This window comes from Austrofundulus limnaeus, unplaced genomic scaffold (genome assembly GCF_001266775.1).
Source record: "Austrofundulus limnaeus strain Quisiro unplaced genomic scaffold, Austrofundulus_limnaeus-1.0 Scaffold263, whole genome shotgun sequence".
NCBI lineage: Eukaryota > Metazoa > Chordata > Actinopteri > Cyprinodontiformes > Rivulidae > Austrofundulus > Austrofundulus limnaeus.
In genome coordinates, this window is record NW_013952665.1 from 640,347 (window position 1) to 653,424 (window position 13,078).

Consider the following 13,078-nt stretch of genomic DNA (forward strand, 5'->3'; position numbering starts at 1 on the left):
TGTAAAGAAAACAAAAACTAACCAGTTTGGATTGCTCGCCTCGTGTGATGAACCTAAGCTTTTAAAAAAGCAAGAGTACCAAAAGAAGGAACATGAAAGCTAACTTCTGGTGATAAAGGAACCAGTAAAGATTAGACATAAACATGAAAAAGCACATTTTCTGACAGGAAGGGAGAAAGAAAATGTCTGGCACAGTGAAGTCACCTAACTCAAGTTTTTTATTGAATCTGCAGGCATTCAGAGAAAAAGATTTATTGACACTGTGCTTCCTATCAGGATGTGCCTTGTTTGCTAACTAATCTTCCAGATTCAATTAACACATTTACTAATTAGCACTCGCCTTCCACAGTAATTGTGGAAGCTAATAACTGAAACCAATTCTGAAAGTTGTATTGGCTGGCATGATGACAAAGGTAAGGTTAAATCCATTGTTTACAGTATTTGGTTTGTAGTGGAGGCTCACTTTATCACCTGCAGAGGATGTTGGGAAATGAGGCTTTTCCTACCTCTGGGAAGTCGTTCATTTAAATCCCTTTGATGTGTATAAATAATTTTCTCATAACAAAACAATACGAACAGGAGTGATTGATAACCTGTGTAAAGCACAACTAACACACACAACACAATTGCTAACTGTAAACAGACAAAATGTTGACCTCAATCTAAATTTAAAGGTCCAAATTTCCAGTGATCGCTATTTAGACCAATATTTGAGGCACTTGGGTTCTGACACACACAAAAACATGCCAGCACACACATATACACCACACACAGGCCAGTATGTTCAGCTGTTGTCCACAGACAGTCTAATCAGTCACCTTATCCCAAGGTTAAAATCTCAACATGCTAAAGAACAGCAGTCCATTTATTCACAGATGAATAGTTTTCTATTTAAAGGGATAGTTCAACATTTTTGCACTTCCTTTTTAAACCTTAAGAGGAGTTTTACAACCAACCTCATGTCTGAATATTAAGAAATTGCGTATAAAGAATAAAGAGAAGCAGCAAGCAGCTGTATTAAGTTATAAATAAAAAAAAGAAGAAGTTTATCTGAACCAACCATCACTGTTGCCTCGATTTACAACATCAGGAGAGGGACTTTGATGTGAGCGGGAGCCAAAAGAATCCAGGCTGTGAAAACACACCAGAATAGATATGAAGAGTTGTCAAACCACCAACTAAAATAACTCATATTTTCATTTGAATAAAATTACACACACTGTGTCGACAAAGATTATTTATGAGGACTTGTGAGTATGCAGCCTCATCATTTGTTGATGGATGTCTGACCTGTCCAGAGAGTTGTCTCGGGTGTGTTGTGGTGGAGAGAGAGATTCACTCCTCTCTGAGTCCCAGCAGTCATAACCACTGTCCCTAACGCTGCGCTGCTGAGGACTGTCGCCACCCTCTTCACTGTCCTGCACACACAAACAACACACAAACAACACACAGCAGGGAATTATTCAAACTGTGTCAAGTCAGACGTTTTGCAACAGGGGTCATGAGGAATTTTTGTTCACCTTTTTTATTTAAGGCATTATGGTGTATTCAGTTTCATTGTGATGTATTTGTACAAGATCGTAAATTTTCAAATGGTACTTGGCCACTTTCAGAGAATCATTGGTTGTTCTTGCCAAGCCTTTTAACTCTGACTTCTCATTCAGGCATAGAAAGGCTTCGAAAATCAAGAACTCAGTCAGTCAGAGAAAAAAACTTAGTAAATCACTTTTAAATTGGATCAAATTGGATCATGATTTACAATTTGCTCCCATTTTTTTATACAAAGTTATTAAAATCTCCAAACATACCAGTATGACAAATACAAAACAGTATTTTAGCACAAACAAAGTACTTCTCAAAGAGCTTTTAGCTGAAAACTTGACATACAGTAGATGCTAAAGTCAAAGATGAGGCACATTTGGATTGAAATTTTCCTGTTTCTTAAAAACCCAACTTTCTGATCCTGTTCATCTGATGTAGATGTTTTTACTTAATCCAGAAACATCTTCTTTTGTCCACCACATGTCCACTTTCCTAGTTTTTTAGGAATATACCACACAATAAACCATCATTGCTAGGTACAAAAAATGGACAAAAAATTAGTGTAAAAGCAGCCAAGTTTCAAACAAAAAAACCTTCAGAAAGCCTGATCATTTGTTCATAAACCGTACTTTAAAAGCTAAAAAGACATTGTCACTATCAGAACCTTCTTTGTTCATATTATTAACATACTATAAGTTTATCATTGCCTCATGTAAGAAACTTTCTGAGACGAAGTACACATAAAGACAGTGGAAATAACGAACAGAGCCAATCTGTTTAAATTCATAACCTGTTTGCACTGACTGCATTGGAGCATAAACTAAGTATATGACCTCTCCAATGTCTCAATAATGACAGGAAACTCACAATTCCATCTCCTGCACTTCCTCCACACACCACTATCTACATCCTCTTCCTAACTGCTTCTATAGTTTTTCCTTTCAGTCCATTCTTCAACTCTGAACGATGCAACACCACACCAAACTTTAGTTTAATTATCTGTAAAACGGACCGTTTAGCCGTCTGTAGTGGTCATCATGAATTGTGCTGACTCCAGAAGTTAATCACATTTAGATGCACATCAAGTTATTACATTCCAGCAAATTTTCATTAAGATTTATCAAAAGTTTAATGAGATGTTGTGGTGACAGACAGACACATGAAGACATGCAAACAGACACAGGGCCTTTTGGTGAAACGTGATAAAAACTCTGAAGTGGCACACAGGAAGAGCACAAAGGTGGCAGGGTTATGATGCATAAAAGACAAAGCACACTAGTTTAACAGGAATAGGTTATGATGATAAAACCATCACAAATTATATAATATATTAAATAAATGGCAGGATACAGTCAACAAAATGCCCTATCTGCTTCAGTCAGACATGTCCATGTATGAAACCAGATCCTAGGAGTTCACTTACGATCTTCATCTGAGCGAGAAGCCCTTCAAACTCCTTGAGGTTAAGCGTCGGCCCACTATAAGAGGCGCAGCCACTGGCAGCCTTCCCAAGCCAAAACACTGTGTTCAGCACCTGACAGATGCAGGTACAAGGTTTGGTTTGTATTTGGAAAAACACACATATTAATAATAAAAGGTATTGAGTAGCTACTTACATTTTTTAGTTTGCGGTTGCAGTCAGAGTCCCTAAAAAGAGCGATGTACGTTATTTATATTACAATAAATCTTCATTAGACATATATTGAAAGAAAAGGCCAAATATCCATGTATAATGAGTCATTTACTTGAGGTTAGCACGTATTGAGGTGTCTTGTAAATCCCCTGGGTCAAACAGTTGGGAGCCCTTCAGACCCAACTCTTCACAGCCCCGCAGGAAGACGGACAGGTTGTCCTAGAAGTAACAGGGACACTACAGTTTATCACAGAACAAGGTGGTTGAATGAGCTGAATGTCACACTGCAGAGTGTCTTATTACCAGCCCAGCGATTGGGGTGGGCAGTCTGTTGATCTTCTTGACTAGCCCTGGTTTGATTGCGCTCAGCAGCCTGTGTGGGGGAGCAGAGATTTATTGAGCCGTAGGGGTGTTTATGTGTGTCGTTGCCACGTCAGGCATCAGAAACCGAAGTAAGTGATGGTGGTGCAGGCTTACTCGCATAACAGGATGCCGTTCTCCAGAGCGCTGCGGAAGTCCACGACTCCAAAGCTCTTCCCTGTTACAGCCTGCCGGAGGACAACAGGAAGAGACAGATGTTACAGAGGTGGACTGGAAGTGGGGCAGATAGCAAAGCAGTGTTTAGACTGAGGTTTGTTCTGACAAACATCAGACATGTATCTGATTTAATACCAGGTTCTAATTTAAAAAAACATGTTTCTATAATCACTGTGGTTCTAACTTAGTACCAGTACAAGTACTGGCTGAGGAAAAACTGGTATTGGTGCATCCCTAATTTTATAACCAGATGGTTGCCACTGCCAACTGACCTTAAAAAAAATCAGCCAATAAATAAAAAAAGACTATAAATCAGTCAGTTTTACAGATATTGAACTAAAGTCTGGTGTGATAGTAGCAGCTGAACCCCGAAACGTACTCTTAGCAGTAACAGAATGCACAAGATCTTTGATTACCTATTTGGAGTCAACCTGGACTTTTAGCACTTTATTTTATGATTCATCCATCCATCATCTTCTGCTTGTTCCAGAATTGGGTCACAGGAGCAGCAGCTTGAGCAGACATCCCTTCCCACAGCCACCTCTTCCAGCTCTTCTGGGAGGAATCCAAGGCACTCCCCAGGCCAGCTGAGAGACAGCATGTCCTGGGTCTCCTCCCAGTACGACAAGCATGGAAGACCTGAACCACCTCAGCTGGCTCCTCTGGATGTGGAGGAGCAGTGGCTCTACTCCAAAGCTCTCTCAGATGACTGAACTTCTCACCCTATATGGGAAAGCCCAGCCAACTTGTGGAGAAAACCCCTTTAGAACATCTGTATTCGTAGTTTTGTTCTTTCTCTCCCGGACGTATTGCCTCTGTGGCCCGACTATGGATAAGCAGTAGCTGGTATTATGTAATGTTATTTGCAAAAACCAGTTATCACCATTAATACACTTAACACGTTGATTAAAACAACTCTTATCAACTTGCAATGTTTATGGGAGCTTTAATAAGAGCCCAGTTTATCATTGTAGATTATAAATCACAGTGCAGTAACTGATTGACTAAAAGAACCTGCTGCTTTCCTATTTGCCCTTCCCCCAACATTTTGTTTCAGCAGCGACAAATTAAAGAGATTCCAGGTCAGTGACACACTGCTGTGTCCTCGTTGCTTTCCTTCCAAAATGCCATCATAAATCACAATCCTCTCAATCCTCTAACCAGGACTACGTTTTCTTTTTTTCCCACTGTACGGAGAAGGGACGAGAAGAGAATCGGTAAAGAGGCATACTGTCAAAATATAAAACCACGAACAGAAACAGTAAAGAATGTTGTGTAACCAAAGCCACAGATTAATAGGGGAAAGAGAAGAGAGGGTTGAGTGATGCTGTTTAGCTGTCTAATCCAGATTAGCACAGATTACAGTTAGCACCCAAACTGTTAACGGCAGGCCTATACTATTTGAATCTGTTGCTCATTAATGCCAGTCTTGGACTAGTATGGGCTTTTAGCTGCTGATGCCAATTATTTATAAAGCAGTCCAGTCGATGGCCAGTGACAGCTCATGGGAGGGGTTAATAAAATCACAAACAATTTGAAAAAGTTGATTGTCTGACAGTAACAATTTAACTTATTAAATGGGACACATATTTCCTAGGGCTGGGCGATATGGCCCCCCCAAAAAAATCTCTGATTTTTTTCATCCCAAATTCGATTTTTGATTTTAATCAATTTTGCTTCCCACTTAGCAGAGTGCCTCTGTTTCAGGGCTTGAAACAAATTTGTTGTACTCCTGCTTTTTCAGCAAGAGCCTTCAAACAGATTTTGTAGTGAGGTGTTTGTTGCTCCAAGTCCAAGGTTGCAAAACCTAACCAGTTCCAGAAAACTGAAGAAACAGCGCCTGTTTTGAGAAGTAGATCCTCTTTGCTAGCTGCCATATTGTCATGGCGTGTACCGAGCGTCTTGAGGGGCACATGGGGTGACCTCTGAACTACAGAAGCCCCAAAGAGTGCACCGGTGGGAAAAAAATCTCGATTTTCCCAAAATTAAATCTTTATAAAAGGCAAATTCGAAATAATTGATTAAATCAATTTATCGCCCAGCCTTAAATTTCCCTTAAGTGTAATTTTTTGCTCTGTATTCTAATAGCATTGTCACAATTTACTTTCAAAAATCTACATATATTTGTGCACATGTACCAAATGTGTTAAAATAAAACACACAGTATTTCTGTGTGACGATATGTGACAAAAAGTTTGTTGTGTTATGTTACAAAGGAAAACGACCAGACCAGATGCTTCCCTTTTGTATCCCTTCTTTTCCTTGTCTTTCACCAACACATGCAACATATCTTTACAAGAACCCCCTACAAATAAATGTAATTCCTGTAACTAAACCAAGTCTAAATCCTGAGAAAATAATGACCCACCAAAATGTTCTTGAGTTACAAAAATGTCTTCACTCTTTTCAGGATTAGAACAGAAATTGGTAATCCCTCAATGTTTCACAGACTGAGAGTCTTTAAACATTTACAGCCTGATCATGCATAATTAAACAGCAGAAGAAAGCACTGCATTTTGGTGCGAGTAGGACAAGTATTTTTGTTTTGTGTATATAATCTGTGTACAGACAGTAGGTGGAGGGTGGAGGAGCTGAACGACTGTCTGGAGTCCGCTGAGACTAAACGATGTAACTGGCTTGAGTGGGGTTTTTTTTTTTTTGTACAGAAGTCATAAATATTAAGCTTTTTTTTAAAAAATGTCTTTGTCTAAACGTGTAAAATGTAAAAGAAGGGTCCGAGTTTTATGCAATGTTTGTTAAGATAACAATCAGATACCTTCAGGCCAAAAAGCCTTGAAGGTATTTTAATTCCAGTGGTAGTAATTTGAGACATGTCGCTCATTCTCAGCCAGCGTGGCGGAAGGGTGGCTCACTGCACGCTGGCTGAAGGGCAGCAGCTACCGTGGAAGCCCAAGGCTGAGAGTGTGCGTCTCTCTGTGAGTGAAGGTTCAAAAAAAAAAACAGCAGAAATGGGTCAAACTTTTGTTTTAATAACACACAGAAGGAAAGATTGAGAGGCTGCATAAACAAAGTAGAGAAAAAGACAAAAAATATGTTGTTAGTAGTCTCATTTCAAAAGAGTATTTTTCATAAAATCAAGACTTTTGAATATCTAAACACATGGTTACCCCGATTTCTCGAGTTTAACTTCAAATCAAAAACAATTAAACAATAAAAGAAATTGTAGAAATTCACATTTCAGTTTAACCTCAATATAAATTCTACTGGTATTTAAAGGCCCTAGAGGTTTTTTACAAAACACTAGTGATCAAAAGGCATCATGATGACCAAGAAACATAGTATGGGACAAGTTCAAACTTACCAAGACATGGCTGACCACATAAACTGAGAGAATGGGCAACAGTGTTACCAGATGGTTGATAACTATCAGATTTGTACAAAGATTTAGGGCCTTTATGATATAGATTCTGTTTTTAAAAGGCCAAATATACGACAGTTTTGGTTTTTTCGTGCACCAATACAGAACTTTTCTTGGGAAAATTCTTGTGAAAACCCACATATTATCAGAAAGTATGACCCTCCCAACCAGGCCGTGTGCTGACAAGGTGAAACACCCCACCCCCTCCACCTACTGTAAAACACGGTGGTGGCAGCATCAACCTATCAGGATGTTGCTCTACAGCAGAGAAGCTGGTCAGAGAATCAATCTTATTATGAACTTTGTGTTGGTTTGTCACCCAGTAAAGTACCCTAAAGTTTGTGATTGTAACATGACAATATAAAGAAGTTCAATAGATATTAATACATTTTTAAAGTACCGTAAATAGGGCATTGAGGCTGGTGGGGGTGTATTGGGTTCTGGGGGGTTCTTGGGGGCAGGCCGGCCACCGGGGGTTCCGGAGTGGGGGTGACGCTGCTCTCGCTCTAAGGAGGGCCTTGGTGGTTCTGGGGGATGTCTTCTGGTGGCTGCATGTGGGCCCTTGGGTAGTTTGTAGCGGCAGTCATGGGTCGCTGGTCCGGTTGCCTGGCCGTGCTGGGGCAGGTCCGGGGTGGGCGTGGGGGGGCTTGGGACTCTGGGGGCGTGCTGCCCCTGGGCTGCGGCTCTGGTGGGGCGGTGGGGCTTGGGCTCTGGCGGGCGGGTTGCCGGGCCCTGGGCCGGTGTGTGCTCTGGCGCCCTGCTCTGGGCTGGGGGCCTCTGGTGCGCTGGTGGTCTGCGGTTCTCATGGGCTGGGGGGTAGGGTTGGCTGGGGGCGTGACATGGAGCTAGTGGGGGGGCGACCCAGCCTGGGTGTCCTTGTGTTATATGTTCTGATAGTGGCCCAAATGTTGGGGTGGGTGTAGTATGTCTTCTGGGGTAGGGATTGGGTTGGTGGCCTTTGGTGGTGGCTGGGGGCCGTGCTGGGCCAGCTGGTTGGTCCCTTTGCTGTGGCGGGGGCCCGCCCTGGGTGCCCCCTTGCTCTGTCAGCGGTTGGGTGGGCGCTCTTGGCCGGGTCATCCCTGCTGGGAAACGGTGGCCTCTCTGGGCGGCGGGCCGGCTTCTGTGGCTGGGGTCGGGTCTTGGGGGTCTGGGTGGCTCTGAGGGGTGGTGGAGTGTTGGTCCCGGTTTCTGGTGGCCTTCGGGGCTCTGTCAGTCCATGGTCTGGGGTTCCGTGGGCTTGACGGTTTGCCTGGAGGGAGAGGTATTTGGGCTGCTCTTCCTGGATGGGTTTCGGGCAACGGGAGGGCTTACTGGGGCCAGCGGGGGAGCTGACTCCCTGTGGGAAAATTTTGCTCCTTCAGCTTATTCTCCCCATCCCTCACAGCACACCTCCATCCTCGTCACTTTCAACTTCACCCATGTAGGGTTTTTTTTTGTGGCACAGTTGTGTTATAAGAGCAACAATATTACATTTCTATTTGCCATAACCACCTGGGCCCCAAATTTTATTGTACATCTTAGACATTCAATCATAACATTTTCATGACATTCACAAATAGAACTTAAGGTGGGCACTCATGACTATAGGTAGCCGGATGGCACCACTCTCGCCTCCTGTGCCTGTGCCCACCCCCCAAGGTTTGCATATAGACACTTAGGGTTTTGGGTTAGAGTAGTGGTGGAGGGGAAACTGGCACCACGCCGGTCTCTGCCTCTTCTTCTTCTTTCCCTTTTTAATTACTCTATAGAACAACACGCACCAACAGTACATCTGGGGGTGGGGGTGTGTGTGTCAGGGTCTTTATTCCCATCCCGTTCCCCGACTGCCATTTGGGGAGGGGGTCCTGAAGAAGGGCGGGCCACCGGGTGCGGTCCTGGGCTGTGGGTGGGCTCGGGGCTTGAACGGTTGCCGGGGGCGGGGCTGGCTCTCCATCCTCCCTGGTGCTGCTTGGTCTCCTGAGGTGTGGCTCTTGGTTCCTGTGTGGCCCCCTGGCCGGGGTGGCTGCTGGGTTCCGGGGGGTGGATGGCTGGGGGGGTGCACTTGGTCATTGGCGGTGTGGTGGGATGGTCATGGGTGTGGCTTCTCTGTGGTGGGGGGCTGGCCAGGCGTCCTGGTGCGTCCCGGGCCAGGCCTTGGCTATCTGCTCCTCTCCACCTCAGAATGATTGGGTCTACCTCCTGGGTTCGGGTGTGTGCTGCCTCCAATAGGGGGTGGGTGCATGTCCTGGACCTGGGGGGTTTAGAGTGTGTATCGGGGGTATGAGTGGAATGTGGCGTCCTTGTATGTCTTTGATTGAGTTGGGGTGAGGATGAGGGTGGGATGGTGCGATTGTGTATGTTTGGGTATTTGTCAGGCTGCGGTCTGGGCTGCCCCTCCTGTTGGTTTATCTGGGGGCCCGCTGCTACTCAGCTCCCCGGTGGGGTGTGCGGCTGGCCGCCGGCGTGCTGGGGGTTCCCGGGGTCTGGGGCTGGGCGCTGGGGTGTGTGCCGGCCTGGCCTGGTGACTGCCTGCTGGGGCTCGGGGCCTCTGGCCCTGTYGGGCTTTGGCCTGGAGGGGGTGCGCCCTGGGGGCCCGGACCTCTGTGCCCTTTCCTGGATCTGCTCTGGTACGGCGGGTGCCGGTGGGGCCTATGAGTTTGTCGCTGCTGGCCCCGGGGGCTGTGCGTGTGGTCGCTGGGGGTACTCCCCCAGTTCTCCCCTATGGTCTGATCTGGGGGGTGGGTGGGCGGATCTTCCCGTGCGGGTGCCGCTTGGGGCTCTGCGCTCGGGATCCTTCTCAGGCCCTTGGGCTCTGGTCTTCCCTATGTCTGCCTCGTGTCTTGGTTTTGGGTCTCCGGTCCTCCACAGTTGTCACTATTAAATATTCCATTGGAGAAATCTTGTATATACACGCATGTTCACAACTGCTCACAAACAGGTGTTCTGATCCGGGGGGTTCTGACTGGTCACTGAGTGTGTATATATGTCTGTGTGTATATACTGACAATATTTATGAATGTAGGCATGTATGTATGTATATCTTTACATATGTATGGGTATGTGTATATTTTTATACTGTATATGCCCTCCATGTATTTATCCATTTATTTTTCAGGTGAGCGGACAGATGTTAGGTGTGTGGTCCTGTGTTTTGTTGGTTTACATTTAATATACTTCTAATCGCAATTTCAATCTTTCTAACTACTTCTCTCTCTGTTTTTCTCTCTGTCTCTATTTTCTCTTCACTTAAAAAAGTCACTGATGATGAAGAAATAAATAAACTAAATAAACTAATATTTGGTTTCGTTCTCTACTGAAGTGACACAAAAAAAAGTACCGTAAATATCACAGATGTTTCCCGTTATAAATCAAATTCACAAACCTACATTAACAAGAACTAGCAAAACTTTACATTACTAATACTGGCTAAAGCATTAAAAAAAAATCACAAAAAATACTTTCTCCGCAGCTTCTGAACCACTAAAATATGACAAACATGTTTGCCAACACCAAGTCTGTGCGGTCATTGTTTTCACTCGATCACTCAGCCCTTGATGCATGGAAAATCTGCGAGTCTCCTCTCTCACACTCTCTGATACAGACACAGCTGGCTGTCTGGAACGATTGGAGTTAATCTGCCTGGGACAGCTGTGACATCTGGCACACACATGCGTATTCAGTCGCATACATTCTTGTATTTATTTTTCATGTGCTGTATTAAAGTGTGAATGTCAGTAACTGTAGAGGTTAACTGCAAAACAAACTTCAACCAGCTAACAGTCTGTTTTAAGGCAACATGAGGCTTCTCATCCTTGTTGAAGTGACTAAATCCATTTTATTTTTATTTTTTATACAATCAGACTGTCTGTGCCTGGCCTATTTCCTGCTCATATCATTTAGTCACATACAGCCTGCTGCCTGACTGCCCCCTCGAAACACCTGAGAGCCCGCCGGTGTTATGTTCCCATAGTGACCCAGTGTCACCCAACCGGGGTGTGTCCGACGTTCAGCGCTGACTGACGTGTGTGAGTGTGCATAGACTTTGCATACTTCACAGAAATGACTGAGATGCACGGGAACAGAGAGCGGCTTGGTTAACCCTGAATCTTGCTCCCCACCTGCAAGAGTGTATAAATACACCACTGGAAAAAGACTGAGCCTGACCAGACTGAAAATAACCAGAGAATTAGGGAGCAGGAAGATGACAAAGCAGAGACACGGGAGGAGAGATTAGGATTTAGGAGGTCAGCATTAACCAAGAGTAAACAGTCCTCACTGATAAAATGCTGTTTTAGTGGAGACTAAACTTCGACAGTCTAGAAGCTCTTCTTCCTGTGGCTTACTGTTCTCATGCAACAGGATTATTTTAAATTCAGGGAATGTTTTATCTTTATGTAGACCCAAGTCAAAATATTCAAAAGTTTTAGAAATTGGGTAAGTTGAGTCTATAAGTGAATCTACTTGGCTTGCCTTAAATTATTGTTTGTGCAACAAGTTTGGTAGTGTTAATGAAAATTCTTACTGATTTCTAAATATAGGCTATTTCATGGCAGCACTACGTGATCCTTTTATCATATCATAATGTTATCAAAAGAACATTTTGTATGAGAGGATTTAAATGTGTCAAGGCTAACAGTGCCTTTTTTATGATTATTTGTGGAGTTAAAAATCTTAAATCCCATGATATCCCAACACATCTTTAAACTCACTGCCTCTCCACAAAAGATGTTTTAAATAGTATCTGTTGCACTAAATAGTAATGTATACTTTACATTTGGCATAAGCAAGTTAAAAACAGAAGAGTCAACACTGGGACAGATATCCACACGCTCAAATTTGACCTTATCTGGTTAATCTAAGAACCTAGTGAACATTTTTTTTTCTACATAGAGAGAGACAGACACCTATGTTTGGTTACTAAGCTAGACTAGCTAGACTTTCTTTACACTTCTTAGTTTATGTATCAAATATTAAACATTTTTCCTAAATTAAGATTAGCACAAAGTTGAAATTAGAGTTTGGGGCTGTACCTGCACCAGGGGCGGTTCTATGGGCGGGGTCACAGGGGTACTGGCCCCATCTGATATCTGACTGGCCCTCTGAAGGGCCCCTGTCCTTTCACTCATCTGTCCTTGCCCAAGAACAATGATGGTGGCTGCAGTTCCACTTCCAACCACTAGTGGCACCAGTGAGTCAAATAGGAAAGTCCAACATGAAGCAAGCTAACAGTCTTTTTCAATGTGAACAGTCCTGCAGAAAAATTTTTACAACGATGGCTAGATTTTCTCATATGTTGTGTGTTTGAGTGCATTTTATTTATGTGCATGTAAAATTGATAAGGACAATTTACTGTGCAAGCTTTAGTGTTTGAACATGTGTGACTGATTAAATTAGGGACTTTGTAATTTTCAAACTTATTTTAGTGCTGCTTTTTGTACTCGTAAGGCTCTATGTACAGATTCCAAAATTATTTAGTTTTTTTTTTTAATCGGACCACCTATTAAGGATTTAGAGGTCTTTAAAGGCTGAAAATTAGGAAGCAAGTGCTCCATTGACTTCCATTATAACATAAAGAAAGAGCAGAGCTCCATAAACATAGTGTGTGTCACAATTTTACAATGATTTTTCAAACCAAAGCAAAAAACAAACTAGATAAAACCTTAATCTAGATTTCAAAATGCTAAGCAGATGGTAAGCATGAAAAGGAGCAAAAAAAAAAATCACAAAAAACAGACCCACGTACTGTCGGGATATGGCAGCGCATTTATCAAAGTCCCTAATTAAATGTATAAACCTTACAAAAACTGGGGATTTTTGTGCAAGGATACTGAATAAATAGTTAACCCCTCTAAGAGTACTGTGGCCCCTTGAACTGAAAAATCCTAGATCCGCCACTGACCTGCACCCTTCAAAATGTCTCCAACAATTTTCTTTGTACGTCTTGTCTGTTTGCAGCTGTTTATTTCTTTTCTCGTCTCTCTATCAGCTTGTAAAGTAAGAAGACAACC

At 43.2% G+C, this 13,078-nt stretch overlaps 1 protein-coding gene across 3 annotated transcripts in view; it reads right to left on the reverse strand.

Moving 5' to 3' along the window:
* Positions 1 to 13,078, reverse strand: part of LOC106526178 (LIM and calponin homology domains-containing protein 1) — a 30,738-nt gene that overhangs the window by 16,618 nt on the left and 1,042 nt on the right. For all 3 annotated transcript variants that reach the window (XM_014020697.1, XM_014020698.1, XM_014020696.1), the window contains exons 2-8: positions 3,653 to 3,723; positions 3,479 to 3,548; positions 3,288 to 3,394; positions 3,159 to 3,189; positions 2,966 to 3,076; positions 1,291 to 1,418; positions 1,061 to 1,131 (exon numbers count right to left, since the gene is read on the reverse strand). In XM_014020697.1, the coding sequence (XP_013876151.1) occupies positions 1,061 to 1,131; positions 1,291 to 1,418; positions 2,966 to 3,076; positions 3,159 to 3,189; positions 3,288 to 3,394; positions 3,479 to 3,548; positions 3,653 to 3,723 (589 nt within the window). The remainder of the gene's footprint in view (positions 1 to 1,060; positions 1,132 to 1,290; positions 1,419 to 2,965; positions 3,077 to 3,158; positions 3,190 to 3,287; positions 3,395 to 3,478; positions 3,549 to 3,652; positions 3,724 to 13,078) is intronic.